The sequence below is a fragment of the Drosophila rhopaloa genome, unplaced genomic scaffold, assembly GCF_018152115.1.
Source record: "Drosophila rhopaloa isolate 14029-0021.01 unplaced genomic scaffold, ASM1815211v1 contig_2, whole genome shotgun sequence".
Classification (NCBI taxonomy): Eukaryota; Metazoa; Arthropoda; class Insecta; order Diptera; family Drosophilidae; genus Drosophila; species Drosophila rhopaloa.
Genome location: NW_025335083.1, coordinates 4,846,706 through 4,871,151, shown reverse-complemented (window position 1 = coordinate 4,871,151; position 24,446 = coordinate 4,846,706). Strand labels below are relative to the sequence as shown.

At 35.0% G+C, this 24,446-nt stretch overlaps 2 protein-coding genes across 2 annotated transcripts in view; both read right to left on the bottom strand.

The window, feature by feature from the left end:
- The window catches only part of LOC108050577 (protein bunched, class 2/F/G isoform), a 109,273-nt gene that overhangs the window by 36,485 nt on the left and 48,342 nt on the right, over positions 1–24,446 (bottom strand).
- On the bottom strand, positions 12,174–14,266 carry LOC108050579 (membrane-associated progesterone receptor component 1). The gene has a single exon (XM_017132312.2). It carries the CDS (start codon positions 12,945–12,947, stop codon positions 12,246–12,248), a length of 702 nt encoding a protein of 233 aa, XP_016987801.1. The 5' UTR covers positions 12,948–14,266; the 3' UTR covers positions 12,174–12,245.

The window sequence follows — 24,446 nt, the reverse complement described above, 5'->3', positions numbered from 1 at the left end:
ATTTTTAGTTTTTTGTATATACTAAAAAATAAGCACTTTATATTAGACATGGTGAACTATTATTTTCAAAATTGATAATGATTCCTAGTCTATCATATCAATGAACTACCATATTACTTTTAGCTTACATTCCCTAAACCAAATATTGGTTTACTTATTTATAGATAACTTTTAAAAATTAATAAAATAATATTTGATGATAAGAATAATTAAAAAAGGGTATTTAAAGGCTTCGCTCAACGAATTTATTTACCTTTTCGGCAGTCAAAATCGTGAGCTCGGCTTGCCGTTTTTTGTTACTTTCATTTTCAGAGTTTTCCAGGCAATGGCAATTTAATGCCAGACTGCAAGTCATTAGGTGGTGCCTGCACCTCTGACCCGGCTAAAACCTGTCCCCTCATCAACCCAAGACTGTTGAAAAGCGAAAGGCGAACTCACGTCAAGTTCAACCTTTGACCTCTGCTCTCCGCGTTTGTGGCTGTGTGGGTGGTGAACACTGATTAACCACTTGAATGTTTTCCTCTCTAATTTCCACTTGACATGTCAATCCCACATTAATTCGAATTGAGTGTCGGGCTGCAGTCATTAATAAACATTTACAATAATTTTGGCTGACATTGGGATTATTGTGAAGGAAATTAAACCCGAAATGACATCAAATCACATTTCAAGACATTAATAAATTAGGTTTACATTTCCAAAACGGGTTGCTTTAACTTAATTAATTTATTTAAGGCAATATGCCTTACATTTCCATCTTTTAATTTCCTTTTTAGCATTTCAATTTGTTTCCCAAGCAAGCTCCTTAGGAAAAGTTCGCTTGCTAAATTCCGTCACGCGTTTTAATTGAATTTGTATGCAAATCTGCGGCGGCAACTCCTCTCCTTTAAAATAAATTTAATATGTACAAAAAATGCAAAAAGATGTTAAGGTTAACTTGGTGCCGGACTTTTGCCTTTCACTCACGCACCGCTGACGCAGTCGAGAGTCGTAAATTAAAAAGATAAATAAAGATGTTGCTCATAAAAACAAATAAAAAAGATGCTGAAAAATAAATGCAAAAATCAGAAGGTGACGTTAAGAGGATCTGTTAAAATATGTTTTATGAATGTAAAACAAATAAAATTATTGGAGTTATTTATTAACAACTTTTTTGCAGATAAATTTGTATTTAATTTACTACCCGGTCTTTTTGTTATTATTTAAAAAATCCTTGTTTATTTTTTGGTTCCACATGAGTAGTTTAATTTGCATCATAACACTCATAAGGATCTGTCAACATCACCTTCTATTTCAGACTCTTTTTTAATCCACCAACCAACCAAATGTCCTATTCGCCAAACTCTTTCTCTTTCATCTTTGAAAAGTGCGTGTTTGCATGGATATCCAAATATAGACACTCGAAGTACTCATAAATCTTTCAACAATTTGTTTGTTTAATGGTTGACGTCATGTGTTCGTTTGTCGGCTGCGTTCACTGAACATTGAAATGTTTGCACTTTGCGTATTTATCTTTTAATTGAGTCATAAAATCAACGAAAAGTCAAAAATGGGCCACCACCGCCAGCCGAAAGATGAAAAGTGGAAATATTTACAGTCAAAATACGATCGGTTTGCGATGGGCAAAGAGTAGTAAAAATACATCAAAAAGTGAAGAAGAAATCCAAGAAATGTACCTTAAATGGACTCTTTAAAATTTGAAATAGGGAGGTTAACTTTATAAATGTTGGAAGGTTGTGGTTCACACCTCCCTAAGTGGATTAATTTTCGATTTACAATTGAGACAGCCTGGCGGCGTTAAATTATACTATACGGTCATCATCGTCATCACCGAGACATGAGCTCGTGGCAAACTTTTTAGCGTTATTGAATCTACCTAGTGTTTATGACTAGCTGGCGAACGTAAGTTAACCGCAGCCGAGTAAACTAATCGCCAGGAAAGACACGTAGAACCGGCAACACCCACTATCCCCACCCCTTCCCCTTAAGTGACTATATGGCACTATCGCTTGACCGCCTATAGACTATCATTCATGTTTCACGTGCTAATCTTGTAAGTGGCGAGGAAAATATGGGAATGGAAACGTGTTTGTGCAATCAAATCAATCTTAAGTTGCGACCCATGATAATGTCAGAGCCATAGAATATTATGGGTTGTGAATTATCAATTCTAAGTCGTTTCAATTCCTCGTTCTTTTTGCTGTTCATGCAATAAAGTAAAACACATACATAGTCTTTGTTACCTAAGACCCAAACCTGTTTTGCAGAAATTACACCCCCCACCTGGGTGATAATAATTTTATACTTTTATAAAAAACACAATTTACAATTTGCGAAATATTTACTTTAAGTATCAGTGACTTGGTTTTAAAACATAGCTTGAAATTCGTTAAATAAGATTGAAATTAAATATATGACTAAGGTTTTGCACCTATTTAAAAAATAACCCCAAAAAATACCTCTTGACTTGAAATTGAATTTACAAGTCAATCATTATTTGAATACTATGGTTGCTATTCTAGAGATTTAAATTTTATGCTGAATGAATGAATTTTTTCATTACTTAAAGTTACCTTATTAACTCACAAACAACTTTCAGCCGTGTTAAATCGTGGCACTATTAATTAATGAATGCACAATTCTTTCAAATTTACATATGTTATCACCACCTTAATTTCTTACAACCACCACATTTTTTGGCGAAAACAAAATTCAATTTTCACACATACAGGTAAACAACATTTTAGCGGTTGAACACCTGAAGAAAAATACGCGGCCAAGCGAAAACACTTTTCATGGTCAATCTAATTTGCATGTACGTTACTGAACATATATACATATATATGTGGCTAAAGGTGTAAATATAGAAGAAAGATCTGTAGTCAACACATCATACATGTAGGCCCGCAAATTATTGTCTGGTTTTGTGGCTCCGACAGCAACTAGAAAATCAGAAAAAAAACCTCTTACAAAAAAAAGGTTAAGGCATACAAATAAAAATACATTTTGTTTTTAAATACTAAATGTTTTATGGATTATGTTTTTATTTAGGGTTTGACCTTGAAAGGTATTTTTTCCATTCAAACATGCGTAATTTTTATTATGCTTCTTTCGCATTCGTTTCGCTTTAACTGAGAAAAACAGATGGCTCTACGGAAAACTGATTTTGTGGCGCCTCATTCACCTTGAAATTTACATTTTGAACACCCTTCTGCCCTACGAGATTCATCCTTCCTCCGGAATAAGTGAATTGTGCCTCCCCCGCTGATATTGTTTATATTTTGCTAACATTTTGTTGTTTATATTCCTTCCCATTTTGCTTCGCATTCTTGTTTTTGGATTTTTTTTGTACGTTAAGCGAAAATTTATTGAGCATTATTCATTCACTTTCCGAAGTGGTTTGGCAAGGAAAGTCGGTATTCACACGTTTATACAAGGTGCAGAAGATTAATTGTTTCATACTGTTTTGCATTTTGTTTCATTTGTCTTGTCTTGACATTAAGACAATGTCAAGGTTAATGCATTATCTATATTAGCGTATTGCTTTTTTCGACTGATGATGTGATTGAAGTAGTATCATTTTATATTAAAGCTCCCTTCGACCCTGATAAGCAATCAATTTTGTAGTAAGGTGTGTTCTCAATTTTCATATTTAAAATAATTTTCTACTATAATTATTCAATATTTTAAAAATATTAGTTAACTGGCAGCTTATTGTTTCTGAAGATAAAAACTCGCTGGCTTTAAATGTGTGATGTGTATTGATTTCGTATTGAACAAAAAATAAATATTCGTTACTTCAATTCAGTTTGGTATTTTCGTTGCATAATAATTTTTAACTCAGACATCAAACTATTGCGTTCGATAGAAAATACTGAAAAATGGTATAACTTAAGCCAAATACTCAATAAAAATGTGTCCAAACCGTAATTATAAATATATCCAATCGATATCGCGATATAAATAAGTTGTTTGTCGATTTCCTGTGATAAGCTCAAGCTGTTAAAAGCTCGTCCCTCAATAAAGAACATGTGTTGCCGCTTTCACGCCGCTTTTCCACTTGAAAAACTCTACATATATCACAGTTATAAGCGCTGCTGTGCACGAAAAGGTCAAAGGTCGCGCTCGACCTTTTGAGGTGCATTTACCTTTTCAGTCGTTGACACAAAAAGACACAACAACTTTATTTTTTTGCCGTTGTAGTTCTTTTGAAGTGGGCGTGGCGGAAGCCCTCTTCCTCTTGTTATTATTGTACCTGAAGTACTTAGTTCGTCTGTCTGGGCTTTTCTAGATTTCCGAAAGCTTTTTCTTGATATTTTTGTGTTTATTCGAGTTCAAGGCAGTTCATTGATAAAAGGAAAAAAATAGCTATGAAAAAGTTTCGCCTAATTACTGCTCATTGTTGGGTTGTAGGCGTGAATTAAAAAGAGATTAGAGATGGGAAAACTCAGAAAGGTAGCACACAAAAGGTAAAACAAGAAATGACAAATTAAAGTTGCGTGTTCCCCAAGTTAATTGAGAAAGGGAAGTGAAGAAGTTGATTCAGGGAGGCAAGGGGTTAATAATGTCTTGCCTGAAGATAGTGAAAATTACTTTGAGTTTTTCTGCAACAACAATGAAGTCCTTTGCAAAAGCTCCTTGAGTATTAAAATGACATGGAAATTATGACAAAGCCGCAAAAAGGTTCTTTAACAAAGAAACAAATGTTCTTTTTTTCGCATTAAGTTTCGAAAATTTCAGATAAGATAAGATTGTGATATCAATTCACAGATTATTAAATAACAATTCATTTTTAACAGAAGATGAAAGAGCCTTGAGCTCATTAGTAGCTCCCGATTCATTATCATTAAGATTCCCTTGTAAAGACATTTCAAAGAGATAACAGCTCTATTCTAAGGGCAGTAACACAAAGGAATAAAGAAAAAAACTGTGTAAATTTGCGTCACAATCAGTAAAAAGTCAATCGTACTAGTGATATTAAAAAAAACTAATTGCTTAGACAGTTTTTTGTAATATTAAATACATTGCTAAATCTTATCATTAATCACTGGTGAAATCTTTTAATCGTTTTCAAAGCACCGCACCCTATAAGGCTTTAATTTACATTTGTTTCTACAACACTACCAACACGATCTGAATGAACATTTTTTTCTCCGTGTTTTAAATTAAAACTATGTAATCAACTTTTATTAGTCAAATAGCAATTTTGTATTTTTTTTAATGTTAGGTTTTATTAATTCAAGGCATAAACCTTATTTTATATACCGTTATTCCTAGCAGACCATCAAGATGATGTGACATCCGGCTAGAATAAAACGATTTGCCACTATATACGGGGCACTACAAAGCGCATTTTGCAATATGCAATTAGAAATGCAATGAGCGATGAATGCGATAAACGGTCAAACAAATGAACTTCTCTGCGATAATATGTGGGGAGGGGGTGGGACATGGCACATGTGCGCGCGTGGCTGTTAAAATAAACAAAAGCCACCCACAATCACAAACAGAAAAAAGAATAGAAAGGGGAAGAAAACACAGAGAAAAGGGCATAAGGTGTTTTATAAAAAATACAGTAGAAGGCGGGCGGACGTATAAAATGCAACGATTTTGTTGCAACCGCTGCTTCCTCACCGTTGACTTGTAATTTTAATTGACTTTTCTTCGACTTTTCAACCTAAGCTTTTTGCAAATATTTAAATTTGCATTTAAAATATTTTTGCTGCTGTTTTTGTTTGTTGAAACCAGTCGCGTTTGTATTTATGGAAATTAATTAAGCAAACGATTTTGTAATAAAAAATACAAATAAATTGTGGAAAATGTTACTTTTCAGAGCGCAAAATTGGGACTTGGCATGACAGAATTTTTTTGTAAAGCTGTTGACGTTAATTAGAAAAAAGGGGTATAGAACGAATATTTTATTCACTAATGGGTTTTTTTGTATATATTGCCTTTAGACGTTTAACAGAAGGTTGATTAAGTAGCACATAAAATCTGTAGAATTTTATATTTCGATCCCTTTAAAAGCAATAATTTCACTTGCCATTTCCGACCGACTGAAAAGATTTATAAATATCTTAGTGAGTGAAAAATGGTTAACTAACTTTTCTCGTGCCGTATTCATTTAATTTCCTCATTTGTAATCACTTACTATATATAACTGATTCTAGACCTTCTCTTGCATATTTATAAGGGGTCTGGCAAACTACGAAGTACTTTCCATTAGGCTTAAATCCCATAACACATGAGGCCTGTAATTATCATTTGAAATTTAAATGTTGGTTTGTCAGGTATTTGCGTTTTCTTCAAGGTCTTTCAAGGTCTTCGGAATACGGGAAGAGTGAGATTATGACACAAAGGATGTATGTGGGGTGAAAGTTACTGAACTCCTTAAATGGTATTTTAGAAAAGTTTACAAAAATATAGGTTTTATTAATTATCTTTGACTACTAAAACGGTAATGGAAATTATGGTTTATTCAACGAATATATATAGATTTTATACTATCCTCTATAAAACCATCAATGTAAGAGCAGAAATACAATATATTAGTCATAAAAATGTTAGCGAAGAGAAAAATTAAAACGATTATATATTAAAGTAAATTCCAGCATTTGAAACTCAAGATTAATTAACAAATAACATCAACATTTTATTGTTGAAACTAAAACATTTGTTTGCTTGCTTAATCTGAGTCCAGTTTTTTTCCTCTCCTTCTTAGCAATCAGTTTTAAGAAGGTCATTAGAAAACATAGTTGCCTTTATCAAAGAAAGTTAAAACTATAAAGAGGGCCTGTTCGAGGACGACTTACTTATCAACTTCAGTGCTGAACATTCGCACCATGTGGCGTTGCAGATACTGGGGCACGGATTGCGGCGATGCTGGGGGCGTTTGATAAGGATTCATCATTGCCTCATCATCGTCGAAGTAACCCGACGATGTGGACGAAGTGGTGCGCGGATATTTCAGCATTTTCTCTCACTTTTTTTTGACTTTTTTTCGGTTCTGTTATTCACTTATTTTTTATTCAACTTGATTTATTGGACTTTTGTCGTAAATATTTACTTTTTCACTTTGAGTTTATTTGTTTTTCGGGCTTATAAATTAGCGCTTTGGACGACTTGTTTAGTTTCTGTTTGTTATATAAAAAACCAGGCCGAAATATTGGGTATTTAATTATTCAATCAGGCGAAGAAAGGAGAAACAGCAAACGAATTGTGTAGCCGGTCGAACGACAACTAAAAACAAAAATTGCTTTGAATTTTCGAATTTTGCATTATTTTATTTTTCTCGCGACCAGAGAGTGAGAGTCGTAGGAGAGAAGCCGAGAGAAACATGCACTTCAACTTGGACAACAACACAACCAACAGCTCCCAATACGTTGGCCAATTGTATTTATAATTTTATTTATATATTTTGCATACATTGTTGCTGTCGCCGTTTTTGTATTTCTCTCTGATAAATTGTTAAGCGCTGTCTGGAACTGGTTGCGCGTGCCAAATAGCAAAACTAATATGAGGGAACGAGCTGGTGGAGAATTCCCCGAACGGAGCACTGAGAAAACTCCTCTCTGTGGCAATTAATCAAGTCTTGACTAAAAATAAATATTAACCAATTAAATTTATCTATTAAGATACGCACAGCAGCCGCACGAGCATTCGGGAGATACAAAGTTAAAATTGCAGACAAATTAAATGTTTGCTTAGAAGGGCCTGAGAAACAGGAGGAATTTGTGTACAAAATGTCAAAACGTGATTCTGCTCAGTATTTTTTGAAAACACGGTGTTAAAGTTTAAATGCATTAAATTTTGTTCTTGTTTACTCTTGTGAGTGCACTTTTGTTGTTCTTCTGAAATCATTATTTTTAAAAAGGGAAGAATTTTCAGAAATTATAGAACCGATTGCTACATGATTAAACAGTAATTTTCTGATGGAGAAAAATATTTAAGAATGGAAAAAAAGTTTAATAAAAAATATAAGATGAATAATTAAATTTAGTTAAATTTGATTTTCTGTTTGATATTCGTGATAGGTTTATTATTAATGGGATTATTGGCAATTTTTAAGTTTTTCGAACTTTATTTATTTTGCACATGATAATGGAACTTTTCACTACTTAGTATTAATATTTCTACTTTATTCCGGACCATTTCTGGCTCCATACGAATGTGAAATCAAATTAAACGATCCCCCACCAAGAAAACCGAATTTAAGGCAAAACTTTTGAACCACCCAAAATGTGTTCCACAATTTGTTTTTGCGTTTTTCCCTCATTTTGTTTTCGCTTGCGGTTTATTTTTAGACAAATTCGATTTAGAAAAATTGTGCGTGCGATCGCCAAGTACATAGATAGATTGGTATCTCAACTGTAAGTATATAGGGGTCAAAGCAGATCCGAAGATAAATAAGCAAAGAATTCACAATCAATCACTAGCAAGGTCAGGGTACCGAGACATCGGCATCGACATCGCCGACGAAAAAAAAAACAGCAACAATTAACGCACGTCATCGCTTGACGCGTATCCGTAAGATACAAATAGCGATGGACGGACAGAATGAGAGCTACTGCTTTAATTATAGCAAATTGTTTAAACAAATACTTTTCGGTCTTTTCTTTTTGGGATTTTCGTTTGTAACTTTTTGTTGGTACAGCTTCGCGTTTGGCGTCTCACGCCGGCGACAAGTTTTTGTTTACTGAATTCGAACCAAAAACTGTATTTTACACAAAATCCAAAAACGACTATCGGAACACAAAAAGCAAAGGCAGCGACGTCGACAGTGGTGGCTGCGCTCGGAGGCAGCAATAAAATTATTTTCAAAAATACATTTTTTCTACGCTTCTCCTCTCTTTAGTTTGTGAAGACGACGGCGACGACATAGACGAAAAATAGGCGAGAAACAAAATTTACACACACGACCGGTGCCGAAGCTATTTTTTATTTTATTGTATTTTTTTGTGGAGCAAAGCACCGACGCCGATGAACGATAACAAGAAAAGAAGTCAAGAAAAAACGAAACTCGAGAGGCGAAAAAACTGAGTAGATTACATCAAAAAACCGTCGTGTGTCCCTTATCATAAGAAGTATATCTAATCGCAGTCTGATAATTAGCATTGAGTGATAGGTGGAGTGGGGAAAAATGGAGAACGAAAAAAAAGGTAAACAGATAGGGGCAGAAGCACAGCTTTTTTAAGGGGACTGGGCATAAATAAGCCCATGGAAGCTGATTGAATGGCAATCATCATCAATTATACAATTGTTTTGTAAAGTATTCGCTTGCGAAAAAGATCTACAGCTTAACTTAGTTATCCAGAGTTTAAGAAGGTATCCATTAGAAATGTTATGATTTTTACGGCCTTTTCAACAGTTAAATTAAATTAATCTTACTACAAAACAATGGATACTTTTTATTATTATTATTTTATTATTATATATTATTATTATTTTATTATTATATATTATATTATTTTTATGGGAATATAAACTAAGCTAGTTTCCAAAGCTACCGTTTATATAGATATTATTATTTATAGTATACAATTTTTTTTCTGCAAAAATGGTTTTATATTGCTTAGAACATCCGTTGCCCTTGAAAACCCTTTATCTTGATGGAGTCTTTATCCTCCAGTCAATAAATGGGTCTTAACAGGAATTAATAACTTATTGTTTGGGTTGGTCTTAGGAAAAAGCCAATATGTAAATGAGACTGATAAGAAAGAAAACCACAAAATCAATAAGTCACAAGCTTAGTAAAAGGAAAGCTGATAGCAGTCTGCATTGAAGTAACCGCTACTATACATGATTCTCGAATTTTAATATTGCTGCTACATTTTCGTTTAAGATACCATGACTATACTAAATTTGTTCACTCCAATTATACTACCTCAACAAAACCAATAACAACTATTAGCTGACGTCAAATAAAGCAAATAACAGATATCAAATGACAGGGAAAGCATATGCACTTTATTTTAAAGCCACTCGGCTAACAAACTAAAGCAAAATAATTATGAAAATCAAAAAATTAAAGCAAGACGAAACGTTTGGGCACATGTTCCTTATCAAATGTTCTATATGATCATCTGACTGGAAACAGATTTAATGGCTAATTTTCAGTACAGATGGAAATAAGATTTCTTGAGACATGGGGTAAATTGCAGGGAAAAACAAGAAAATTAGAGGAAAGAGATTGCGACAAGTGTCGAGTTAGCGTGAAATTTATAGCCAACAACAGGCCGCGCCTGAGTGAAAGAAAAGCCAGGGAAAAACGAAGCGAAGGAAAATGCAAACGATTCAGTTTTGCTTTCTGATTTAAGCAAATTACAGCAGCTGGCCACCTGCGCGTATACGTAATGTGAATTTATTGGCTCATTAGAGTTGAGCAAATGTTAAAGCGGCAAAAATAGTTTGTAGCTAAAGCGAATTTATGCTTGGTATATTTTTGCGCTGCTTTCCTCCACCACCTATATCTATATCTGTCTATATGCATCTATATATATATATATATATATATATATATATATAGTGTAAACAGTCGTACACATGTCTAATTGGCGTTTAATTGCAATTGGTTGGTTGAAAGTCATTGGGACGACTGGACAGCTGTCAGTTGAACGTTCTCATCAAGGAACTCGCGTCTTATCTCCATGCTGCTAATCTATATGGTGGAGCGATAAGCCAGGTATGTTTGGTATTGTTTAGTCATTTGCTATATTTAGACCATTAGTCAGTGTGAGGTGATATGACATGGTTTCGGATACAGGAAATCCTTCCGAATGTTTTTCGCAATAATTTATTGTCAAGATTTTGAAAGAAAGATTACTTTTTAATCAAAGAAACATATTGATGGGTAACTATAAAAATACGCTTCCGTAAATATAATATAATCTATATCATAATTTTACCTATTCATTTTTGCATTTATGAATAATTATTGTTTTTTTTCTTTAATAATTTAAAATAATCTTTTCAAAAAATTCTGATTTGATTTTACTTATTTACTTGGGGTTTTTGGTTTTTTACTGCACATACATTTTCATTTGGTATTGGTTGAATATTTTATAAATTCTATTGCCTTATTGTAAAATGGCCGTTTAACCCCCTTCATCAACTTATTTGTTCAAACCCTGATCTGAATTATTAATCGTCCCACGTTCTTCCACTTAATTATCCCTCTGTTTCAATTATCCCACCCCGTTTAACTTACTGTATTTTGTGATGAGTTAGAAAAAGAAAACACTTACCTGAAAAGAAAATGCAAAAATAAATATCAATTAATTAACTGTAAGCCAATTCCAATCAATTTCAAGTATTTATGCCTAGGCAAATAATTAATTTTAAACTGATTGAAAGCGCTGTCAATTTGAAAACGACGCAAAAAGTCGTCTCTGTAGTCGATAATGGCGACAATGAAGATGAAAATAAAATACAGCAAGAACCGAAAAAAATGTTGGTTTAATTAATTGTCGTAATCAGGTATAGCAACAAATTTAATGCTTGGGGTTTAGTAAAAATAAATTTCAGCAATTTTAAAGAGCTTCCTGCCAAAAGACGTCACACGAGTGTAATTTGTTGGCCAACAGCCCCGACCACAAACAAAATGAAAAGGAAAATAGCATCAATTTTCGCGGTTAGCCAATTTTGGCCATAGCCGCGCGATGTGTGCCACCAAGCGAGTGGGTGTTGATGGCTAAAATTTGGGTATACAATTCGTTCGCCCTTTCCTCGACTCAGAATATTCTTTTGTCAGTCTGTTGGCAGGTGGACAGCTCGAGGATGAGTCAAAGATTGAATGGGTTTGGCCTTATAATTGAAACACTCTGCCTAATTTGGCACTTATCGCCAAGTACCAGAGGAGAGAGGCAAAGTGGTTTTGGGAAGGCTGGTTGGTTGGGCCCCTCAAAGCAAATAAGAGATTCCTAGGAAACTAAATGAATACACAAATGTAGCATAACGGTAGACCAAACTTAACGTGAACATTTTGCGAATTCCGTTTAATCCGATAAAGTTGAAAACACATTTAAAAAAGTATTCTGACGAACATTGTGTTTTGTCAGAAAATTGCAAAACAAGGTGCCCCAGAAATTTTTCAATATCAATTTTGGTTGGTGTAAAATATTTATTAACTTTGAGATGTTTTGGATTTCGTGAAAAAGTATGTAAATAGACAGTTATTTTAAGGACCTTTGAATTTATTTGGAGATGTCTTAAAAACACCCCAAGCTAATTCTAAATTTTCTTTTTATTCAATGATCAGACACTTCCTTATTAATCATGCTATCTGAATTTAGATCAATGCCAGATTTCTGTGATACTGTATCCGATGGCAAAGTTTCAGCTGTAAGTACCTCATTCAATGTCTTATTCGACAAAACATTTAAAATCTTAGTTTCTGAATCAGTTTCAGTGATTTTATTTGCTTCCAAAACATCCTCCTGGCCATCCTCTATTTCCTTAGCATTTTGGGAACTACTACCACTCATAATCTCAACTGTATTGATAAGGGGATTGCCAAGATCATCGATTACGATGCCGACACGTGTATAATTTTTCTCCAGAATGGCTTCCCAACGATCCACATAGTTGATCTCCGAGTCTTGCAGGCTCATTATCATGTTCAGGTAATGGGTAAAATCCCTGCCAGCTACATGAGACAGGGTGCCATCCAAGCCGAACTCTGGCAAATCGTTGGACACGTCGTAGATCTTTCCCTTGAGCGCCACCAGTATCCTTCCATCACTCCGCGTCCCATCAAATCCCAGCAACTGAGCCAAGGTGAGTTTGATCGGCGGCAAATCTGGCAGATTGTGAGCAAATAACTTGGTAACATCTAGCCGATTACCTCCGCCGGTTCGCAGTTGATAGTGATAGAAATATCCCAGAGCGGCCACACACAAGGTCAACCCAATGCTGACCATATAACCTAAGACTCCTAACTCCTCATACATCTTCTGATAACGCTCTTTTGATTTGGCCGAAATGGTTTTAAGTGGAATTCTGAATTTGTTTGTCAATGCGGCTGCCTCCTAAATTTTCCTATTGGGGATTTTAGGGTTCAATTGAATTCTAGCTAGCACTCAAAAGATTTTATCTCATGGCGTACTTGTGTTAAATAAAAGCAATAGTCTTTGTTAGGTTTAGGTTTAGTTTTTCATATGCTAACCTATCAGAATCAACAAATTGATCATTATTTGCAGATAAAATCTCCATATTATTAGAATGGGACATTGTGATCTGAAAGATCTCATTCTAATACTAGAAACCAAACGAAATAGAGTACCTCCTTTTCTCAGTCTAGTACTCATTCGATTTAGCTAGTGAGTCTTCTAATAATTGGTGTCATAACAAAAGCTGGTGCTACTCGGTCGCCGCATTGGAAAATATCAAGTGGCTGGTTGTTATCAAATACCCGTAGAGTCGCTGGCGTATCATTCGCAGTGCCAGGGCAGGTGATAATGTCAGCAAGTGTATCAGGAGCACAGAAATTGGAGCACAGCACACAGGCAGTCAGCACAAAAGCAGGTTGAACAGTTTTCTTATATTATCAGTTGATTAAATATGAATTATATGAACAAATAAAGGCACAAACACACATGGAATTTTCAGAGTGTGAGTGTCATGAAAAACGATAAGCGCCGGCATACAAAAAGAAAATAAAACAAAAATTCCGACACAGGGTGCCCTCCAAAAATAAGAATTTGGAGAAATGAAAAAATTAAGAAATTATGAGCTCCGAACATTCAGGTGTTAATCATAATTTACATTGATTTCAAAATTAATCTTAAATGTAGGTAACATAAATTTATTTATCCAATACAGAAATGGTGTTAATTTGTTCTTATTTGCCATGAAATCAAAAGGTACTCTTTAACGAAATCGATCGTTAAAATAAGCAACTAATACGATTAGGTATTTAAAGCTACTAGTTAATATAATTAGTTTTCTAGTAGAAAACAAAACAATGTTTTTTTTTTTTTACAATCTACACAAGTTTTGTTTTTTCACTTTTATATTACAATAGTGCTTTAAAATGTTTCTGCCTAAAGATAGTATGCATTTATACCTCCGCTTTCCCTTTGAGTACCACGTGTTTGAAATCTGTTAATTTTTAGAAAAAACTTAACCATGCTTTTTAAATTCATTGATCGAATTGAAACTATTGTTACATACATTTTAAACTTATGAGACTGCCAAACATATTATTAGTATATGTAATAAAAAACACTGTTATCTTTTTAATAAAGAAAACATTGAACACAATATTTAGTAGTCCAACTTTAAAGTATAGACGGCATTTTGAATAGTATTAATTTAATACTTTTACTTAGTAAAGATTCTTTTTAAAAACAACGATTTTTTAATTCTACCTATCCATTTTTGTTGTTACAAATTTAGTTAACTCAGAAATTCTTTGAACAAATTAATTAAGTTTTCAAGAAATAAACGGTCTTGTCATTAGGCATCCTTTATTGTTTTTATTTACTTACCCGATGAAATCTTTGATAAAACAATAAACCTTAAATAAACCGCGATCATTATTGAGTAAATATTCGGGCTGTATGACTGCAGCTGGCAATAAATTGACGTTTTGTTGTTGCTGCTGTTGCTGGTGGTGCATTTGTTGTTGCTGCAGCGCTTGTTCGCTGCCGCCGATGTTGTTGCTGCTGGTAGTCGCCATATTGGCAGCCATTTTGTTGGCTAACGCAGCCATTTTGTTGTTACTGTTGCCGCCATGCTGGCAACACTTATACTCATGCAGTTGTTGTCGATTTGTCGTTTTAGCAATTCTTGTCGTTTGTTTAATAAAAGTTAGTTGTGCGGTTTGGTAGCGCACCTAACGGGTTTGCGTGGAGCCCAATTCGTAATTAATTTAAAATAAATTGATCATAAAGCTGGAATACTAAGTTTAAAAATTTGGCCAGCCAAACAATTAAAATAACCATTGCAAAATTTTTAAAGTTTATGTCAAATCTTAAAAACGATCTTTGACTAATTAAATACTTTAAATAAATTTGTTTTTAAAATATTTAAACTTCAACTTTATTTCATCCAAATTTAATAAAATAATATCTTTAACTCAGAGTAAATCTCTTCTTTTTAGGACGGTAACAGAACATATTAAATTGTTTTCATTTGGCTTAAAATTTGAACTTTTTGAAAAACTTGTGTTTTTGGTTACTCTAAACGAAAAAAAGAGAACACTTTATTCAGTTTAAGTAAAACAGTAAACGACAGTATTTCTTTTGCCATAGTTATACAAAAACTACTTAAACTAAAAAAAACTAAACTCAAATCACAAAAGCAATTGGCAAATTTTGTTTTGCTTTCATTTGAAACTTTGCCAATTTTCATTAATTTCTGTTTCAGCTGCAATTTGTCGAGCTTTGTGGTGTTGTGGTGATTGTGTGGGTGTTTCATGTGTCATCATTAAAAGCGAAGTTTCAGCGTAGAGTAAAGTATTTAATTAACATTCACAGTGCTCTGACATGCCACAAGGCATTTCGTGGCATGCCTCGCACAAAAACACATTCGTACAAATGGGAGATGAACAACGCTTACATAACAAACGTGAAACGGATGAAAGAGCATGCGAGATGCAGTAACAGAAACAAGTGGGTTACTCAATATTTTCGAATACTGAATATTCAAACTTATTAAATCCTTTAAATTATTTAAATATCATCACGTAAGTTAGTTTTATGTATATAAAACTCTTTAAATCTTAAAATGTTCATTTTTGACGACATTTTTTGGTTCGAAATGTTTTGAAAAAATATTCTGATTGCATTTAAACCCAAAGCTAAGAATAGTTAAAAGTATGGTTTTTCAACACTCCATAGAGCCCCAGAGGTTTTTAAAAAAGAGATCAGGTGTCTGAACTAACGTGCTTTTATTAACAGATAAAAGTATGAATTTATGAGAAAAGTTATTTGACTCTACAATGACTATTTCTTATTTTTACGACATAATTTTTCGATTCAATTGGAGAGTGAGCCACCGTTTTGTTTAGCTCCGACCGCCTGTCGAGTGGTACAAAAATGTAATATGTCTCTGAAGCAAAAAGTTAGTCAGGCACTGGGTCGACGGTTTCCCACTTTTCCAGCTCCTCTCAGCTTTTGTGGGTGCAACAAATGGCGCCTGTTGACAGCTAGTTGACAGCGCGGCTAGAAATATGACAGCTTCGGCTGGAGGCACTTGTGGGACAACAACTGTCCAACAACTTGTTTAAGATGCGAGACAAGCTGAAGGTATGGGCAGTCCAGCCGTAATGGGGGATGAGATATGCCTCCCCAGAGAAACATTACTAACAGCCCCAAAAATATGTGACTAAAATTGATGTGTTACACACATTAATTAGCATTTTTAATCACCCGAAACGGAAAGAACCAAGGTTTAAAGTCACTCGACAGAATTATTTATATATTTTACATGGTGCGAGCATTACATGTTTGGGCATTTCATACTGTCAAGTACTGAGGCCTAACGATGATGTTACTCGACCCTGACTTTGACTTCCCTCTGCCCAAACAACCAGTCGACCAGTCACGTACCAAAGAGGCAGTCCAAGTATTTTTTTCCGTCAAGGGCCCACACTTCTAAGCACTCGGAAGGAGGGTTTGTGTTTGGGGCACCAGCATGCCAAGTATTTTCATCCAAAGAGTTGCTGGAAAACCTTGAGTCGCTCTGCCAAAGAACAAACTCATTCACGTACCCATTCACATTCTCATCCCACTCAATTGAAACTGACACACGGCGCCCAGCATGAAACAACACAAAAACCATTTCGCCTTGAAAAACGTTTTCATAATGGAACCCAAAACAGCACAACACAACCGAACACCGCGCAGAAAAAGAAAATAAAATCTCTGTATGAAAATGAACGGCAAGTCTAATGCTCGAGTACCATTGTAAGAGCATAATTCCTGAGGTAGTCAACACAATGGCTGAATGGATGTTTGGCAGGATTTATTTGTTTGGCTGAGCACGTGCTGGGCCAGTGGGCCTTGATACACGAGATGGAAGGCGCGGGAGTAATGGGAGATTACCGTGATGGGGCCTATTTCATCAGGCTTAGTGCAATCTTGGCACATATTAAATTTACTTGGATCCCAAACAAGGCGGAAATACAGGATGGAGATTTCGTAGGTGAAACAACTTTTAAACCTCTATAAAACATAATTTTCCCTGATGCTTAGAAACAGCTATGTAATAAATACGATATATAAACTACAGCTACAATAGCATCTCAAAAGGGTGGATATTTAGAAAAGTTAAATAAATTATATAATTTTTTAGGTTTTATGCCAGCTAAGATAAGCACTAATACTTTATATTTCTTCTTCATTTATTCTCTACGTTTTCTATCACAATTGATAGCCTTAAAATTTGCACATTTTCATTAAGATCTGAATTCTGCAAATAAAATTCGTTAAAGACAAAATTATATGCATTTCTGTGAAATTTATATTTTTTTTGCAATAATTTATAGTTAATGGACTTTCAATATGGATAATGCAAACTAATACCGATAAATTTAAAATATATATTATGTGAACAAGGCGCTCTGCCAAGCGCTCAATAAAAATCATTTAAGCGTAAAATTTATGCACATCATGGAACAATGTCAGCAAGGAGTTGAAATTCCTTTAACAATCCGCCATTTTATCTGAGTTCTTGTTTTTTATGCGAATTTAAGCGCAACTCACGCAGTGCAAAATGGAATTATGCAAAGTATCTGTGTGCGGGTTCCTTCAAGTGTATGTATGTGTGTGTCCGCGTCATTGAGCTTTGGAAAACCAAACAAAAAACAAGAAAGGAAAGCTAACTTCGGGCGGAGCCGAAGTTGAAATACCCTTGCAGAATATTCTGCAAATTATATTCTCCAAAATTATTCATATGATGCATTCTTAATACTCATAAAAAATCCCAACTTCCTAACTTTAAAAACACCAAAGTTATGGCATTTCCGATCAATCAGTTATATAGCAGCTATAGGATATAGTCGGCCGATCCTTATGAAATTTGGTACGTCGTATTGATTGGCCAAATATAAAACCCATAGAAAGTCCCAACTTCCTAACTTAACAAACACCAAAGTTATGGCATTTCCGATTAATCAGTTATATGGCAGCTATAGGATATAGTCGGCCGATCCTTATGAAATTTGGTACGTCGTATTGATTGGCCAAATGTAAAACCCATAGAAAGTCCCAACTTCCTAACTTAACAAACAGCAGAGTTATGGCATTTCCGATTAATCAGTTATATGGCAGCTATAGGATATAGTCGGCCGATCCCGGCCGTTCCGACTTATATACTGCGTGCAAAGGAAAGAAGGGTGTGTGCAAAGTTTGAATTCGATATCTTTAAAACTGAGAGACTAGTTCGCGTAGAAACAGACAGACGGACAGACAGACGGACAGACGGACAGACGGACAGACGGACAGACGGACAGACGGACATGGCTATATCAACTCAGGAGGTGATCCTGATCAAGAATATATATACTTTATAGGGTCGGAGATGTCTCCTTCACTGCGTTGCACACTTTTGACCAAAATTATAATACCCTCTGCAAGGGTATAACAAGAAAGGAAAGCTAACTTCGGGCGGAGCCGAAGTTGATATACCCTTGCAGAATATTCCATAAATTATATTCTCCAAAATTATTCATATGATGCATTCTTAATACTCATAAAGAGTCCCAACTTCCTAACTTTAAAAACACCAAAGTTATGACATTTCCAATCGTTCAGTTATATGGCAGTTATAAGATATAGTCGGCCGATCCTTATGAAATTTGGTGGGTCGGATTGATTGGCCAAAAATAAAACCCATAGAAAATCCCAACTTCCTAACTTTACAAACACCAAAGTTATGGCATTTCCGATCAATCAGTTATATGGCGGCTATAGGATATAGTCTACCGATCCTTATGAAATTCGGTAGGTCAGAATGATTAGCCAAAAATAAAACCCATAGAAAATCTCAACTTCCTAACTTTAAAAACACCAAAGTTATGGCTTTTCCGATCGTTCAGTTATATGGCAGCTATATGATATAGTCGCCCGATCCGGCTCGTTCCGACTTATATACTACCTGCAATAGAAAGACAACTTTTGGGAAAGTTTCAAGCAGATAGCTTTGAAACTGAGGGACTAGTTTGCGTAGAAACGGACGGACGGACGGACAGACGGACAGACGGACAGACGGACGGACAGACGGACAGACGGACATGGCTAGATCGACTCTCCTGGTGATGCTGATCAAGAATATATATACTTTATAGGGTCGGAAATGTCTCCTTCACTGCGTTGCAAACTTTTGACTGAAATTATAATACCCTCTGCAAGGGTATAACAAGTACGGACAAGGATCGGGCGAAGGACTCGTCAACTTTCGAAAAGCGCATTACTTGCTTGAAAAAGAAAAAAAATATATATAATGTAATCGTTTTTGCCACAAGCACACACACAGATGCACACCAGCAGGCCTGACCTTGACCTGAAAATTGCGCCATGTGGAGCAAGCGAGAGGGTGGGCTGTTCTCCCCTCACCTTCGCTATCTCCCTGTGAATGGGCCAACAGAAAAATACGAAACCTGAACATGTTGTTATTTGAGTTTAGTTCGGTTCTTTGTTGCAACTGCTTCGCACAGATACAGATACAGATACTAGCGGACACACAGATACAGCCCACAACCAACGGCAGCTTCAGATACAGATACACACAGATACGACATAAAGTGCTCGCAGTCATTGTGTGGGTTGCAAATGTGGGTCGTGGCGGATGCTTCGCTATGTTCTGCCCCCCATTCATCCCTTGATTTTTATGATAAAATTTTATAGTTTTCCCCAACTTCGTTGAGTTTATGGCATCTCCAGTTGCAGTTGCTGAGCGACTGACAATTGGCCAAGGACGTCAGCATTTTCAAAACGATTTCATCACGTAATCTGCATTAAAGTTGTCCGAGGGAATACAATTGCACTCTGACAAAAATTTCCAGTTTTATGGGTGAAGTATAAAAATGAATTGGTTGATCTGGATTTTTACGAGTACTAAAATTAATAGTTATAATTAACATTGTTCATATTCTTATAGCGGACCACAGTTATTTTGGTGCATTGCCAAAATTTAAGTACCTTAGTTTTTGGGTCTAATGTGTGCAATTCTATTAGGGGTTTGATGCTTCTTTCGCAATTTATAAGAGCCCATCTCACGCATTCATTATGGTGACAATTTTAATTTAAGATTCATATATTAATTTGAAGTTGATCTTCATACCCAATATTCGTTATGGTAAAGACTGTAACAGCTAGATAATAAGTTACGATTTTTTCAATCTCTTTAAGTTTGAATTCTTTTAATGGAATTTAGACTGAAGCAAGGAAAGAAAGCAAGTTATTAGCCCTAACAAAAATGTAATAAAAGTGTACATTCAAAATATATTTGGGTTTGCTGAATATCCCAGCTTTTCTGCTTAAAACTCTGTTAAAAAATAAATAAAGCGAAAATTAAAAAAAATTTAATTTTTTTGCTCAACAATTTGAACTTTAAACAACATATAAAAACAGTAATAGTCATTTATTAGCCTACGATAGCGACAGTTATGTTTTAAATTACTACCGATGACTTAATTCAAAAGCTCATTAAAGTTTGTGCTCAATTAGGTTCCGTAAAAGCCACTTCTTTGCTCAATTATTTTAACGTTATATCAATTAAATTGATTTATCATTCAATCATAAATCAATAATACATAAAAGAACCATCAATGATCTAATATTAAAGACGTATAAAAATACCGCCGAGAACCGCTCTAAGCCAGCTGAGTTCATCAAGATTCATTTACTCAAAATCGAGAGATGCACAAAATGCGATCCACTTAATAGGCAAACGTCGATTAAATGAACCAGCCAGATAATGTATCTGTATATGTATGACGTATACAGTCGCTGATGATGTTAAGCAGTTTAAATCAAATTATCAGCATGAAAAGATCTCAAATTAAATTGTTTTTGTTCGAATAACCAAAATTGGCAAATTATAGGCAAAGTTGCATTCAAGCGAAAAAGATCGCACTCGCAAATAGAAGTTGATAACATTTTTGGGGTGTGTGTATTTGTCTTTTTTTTGTGTTGTGCCTCCACCTCCCATTGTTGAGGTCACCAGTCAAAATATTGCGTATTCGCAGCGTTGACGTGACGCCATTTTGGCTGGCAGAACGATAACCAAACTATAACGAAACCCAAGGGTATTCCACCAAAATACGTCAAGGAAATGAATGAAAATCAACTTGGAAGTAAGGGTTGCGTAATCAAAGGGGGTGGTGCTTTTTCTATGGTTTTAGCCAATGCGTGGGAAACAACATTACACTACAGCAAACAGAAATAAGCTGACAACCTCAAATGGTCTGTGTAGGCAAAAGAACAACAATGATTCGTTAAGGCAAGCACAAGAAGGAAAAGCAGCATAAGAAAGAGAAAAATCAATGATTTTGTTGTCTTTCGTAGAAATGCCCTCAATCATGTTTGCACAATTAAACTTTTTGCGCTTAACTTCTAGGGGAATTGGCCGTTTGGATTCCCTTATTTATTGATTTCTGATTAATGGCCATTCCGCTTTGTGCAGAAGGACACTTTTATTGGCCCATTAAGGACGTCGTGACATTGAAGGCAAAGTGCCAGTCAAGGCGATTAAATGTTTGCCTTTTCAATGACTTGCCTTTCCCCGTATTGATTTGAAGTGTTGTGAACTAATGGGAACTAGAGGGTGTAAATATATACTGCTAAAGGATTGCTTCTCTATTCCGATCTGGGCTTTAACACTTATGCAGCTTATATTATACAAATGATCTTATAGCTTGTGATGTAAATAACTCGGTTAATTTGTAAAAATCAGGATATTATCTATAAGAAATTGAATAGAAACAACTATTTGTAAATTGAAAATCTGGAACAACGTATTTGGAATAGGAAATTGGTATTTTATACTACGTCATATTACTGTGTAAAATTTAAATAGGTATTAATCGAAGAACTATTAATAGTATTATTGATGTTGTGCAAGCTCTAAATTAAGATCATGATTGTAAAATGTTTTTAATTGCCATGCTAAAGCTGACCAGTAATTAGTGGTTGAAAATATTAATTTATCTTGTAACAATGTTGGTGGCCAAAAACATCGATGTGTGTTTTTTTCAGCTTAGACTATAGTTATAAAAGTGCAATTTACAGTGACTTCATAGGAAATAGTACTATATAGTTAGTATATATGTATGCCCAACTTCACATGTTGACTTTATTGTTCATTAACGACAAGTCATGCGTAACGAACAACTGCATGCCAACTATTCCTTTTATAACGAGGACGGAAGCTAACTTCGGCAAGCCGAAGTTTTAATACCCTTGCAGACTTTGCCGAAATTGCTAAAACTGAAAAAGTAGCGAAAGGAATAAGGTATACAAAAATAAACTAAATTTGCATCGTTTAATGTCAATTGCTTTTATACTGCAAAAATGTCATATAAAAATAGAAAAAAAGGGATACTTTCGCAGCCTTTAACTATTTTTCCTACGGAAGCTATAAGAAATAGACGTCCGATCGGCAGGCGCTTTTACCCTAATCCAGATATGCGTAAATAAATAAGACTTGAAAAAATGTATGTCAATAGCTTATACACTGCGCGAAATATTCTAAAAAACATGAAATTTTGACCGATTTCACCGTATTGTTCCTATGGGAGCTATAGGATATAGTCGTCCGATCAGCACGCGCTTTTACCTTGATGAAGGAATGCATAAAAAAATACGATTTGAAAAAATGTACAGCAATAGCTTTTACACATCGCGAAATAATCTGAAAAACATCAAATTTGGACCGATTTTACCCTATTGTTCCTATGGGAGCTATAGGATATAGACGTCCGATCGTCACGCGCTTTTACCCTGATCAAGGTACGCATAAAAAGATAAGATTTGGAAAGATTTATGTCAATAGCTTTTACACTGCGCGAAATATCCTAAAAATCATTAAATTTTAACCGATTTTACCCTATTGTTCCTATGGGAGCTATAGGATATAGACGTCCGATCGCCACGCGCTTTTACCCTGATCAAGGTATGCATAAAAAAATACGATTTGTAAAGATTAATGTCAATAGCTTTTACACTGCGCGAAATATCATAAATTCTTGCAAGATATATCCAATTGTTCCTATGGGAGCTATAGGATATAGACGTCCGATCGGGGCGATTTTCAAACTTGATCTGCGTACACATGTTTTAGGACGACTGTGAAAGTTTCAGATCGCTAGCTTTTAAACTGAGCTCGCAAACGGTATTGAAACAGACGGACAGACGGACAGACGGACAGACGGACATGGCTATATCGACTCCCCTACTGATCCTGATCAAGAATATATATACTTTATGGGGTCGGAAACGTCTCCTTCACTGCGTTACAAACTTCTGACCAAAATTATAATACCCTCTGCAAGGGTATAAAAAACATTTTATTTCGAATACATTTGCAACATTCACCGATATGATACCCTTGGTATTAACCTGTCATTTCTCGTGCCAATAAAAGTTAGGTACTTCGTACACCCCAAATCCCAAGGTTTTGACCTCACCCAACAGTCAAAGCAGTGAAAAACCTCGCTTGGTCTTAAACAATCAATCGAAATTCTCATAAATGTTTGATGTTCGTTTAATGTTGATCAGATGTGAAGAATATTTTTAGGTGAATAATTTGCCATTTATTTTGTTCTGGTCAACACAATAAAATTATAAACCGAAACGAAATGAAACAAACCAACCAACAACACAAACACAAATAATTAGAATTTAGTTTGGTGACATTACCTTTTAATAAAAATATTTCCGTTATTAAAAGCGATTTCTAAATTGTTTTTGTTTTCCATGAATGAAACTTTTTTGGTCACTGATGTTGGATATAATTTTTATAAAAAATATATATAGGTACTTATCGCGTTAAAAAGAGAAATAACAAATGGGCGCGAAATTCTAGAAATTATCTATGCAGTAAGAGCGAGCGAGAGCGAATTGTAAGAGCGAGAGAGAGGCTAACACACACGCACACACTCAAGTCAACCGAGGCGTTTTGAATGAAAGATTTTTGGTAGCTTGCTTTTCCTTCACTTTTTGATTGCCCAGATGCAAATTTTCATCTCCTTTATTTGCTAATTTTATATAATCAACTTAAACACTGTGATTTGGTTTTAATTTAATTTATTTTATTTTTTTTACAACATTGGATTGTTGTAAATTTTATTTTGTTGCAGGCACACACACACACCACAAGCACACTCAACGCACACAAACGCTCGGCGATGATGTCCGAATACGACTGACTGACGACAGCAGCGAAAACTTCCGCGTTTGCCACAAAAACAACAGGCAGAAAAAATGGGGTTTTCTGCAGAGCGA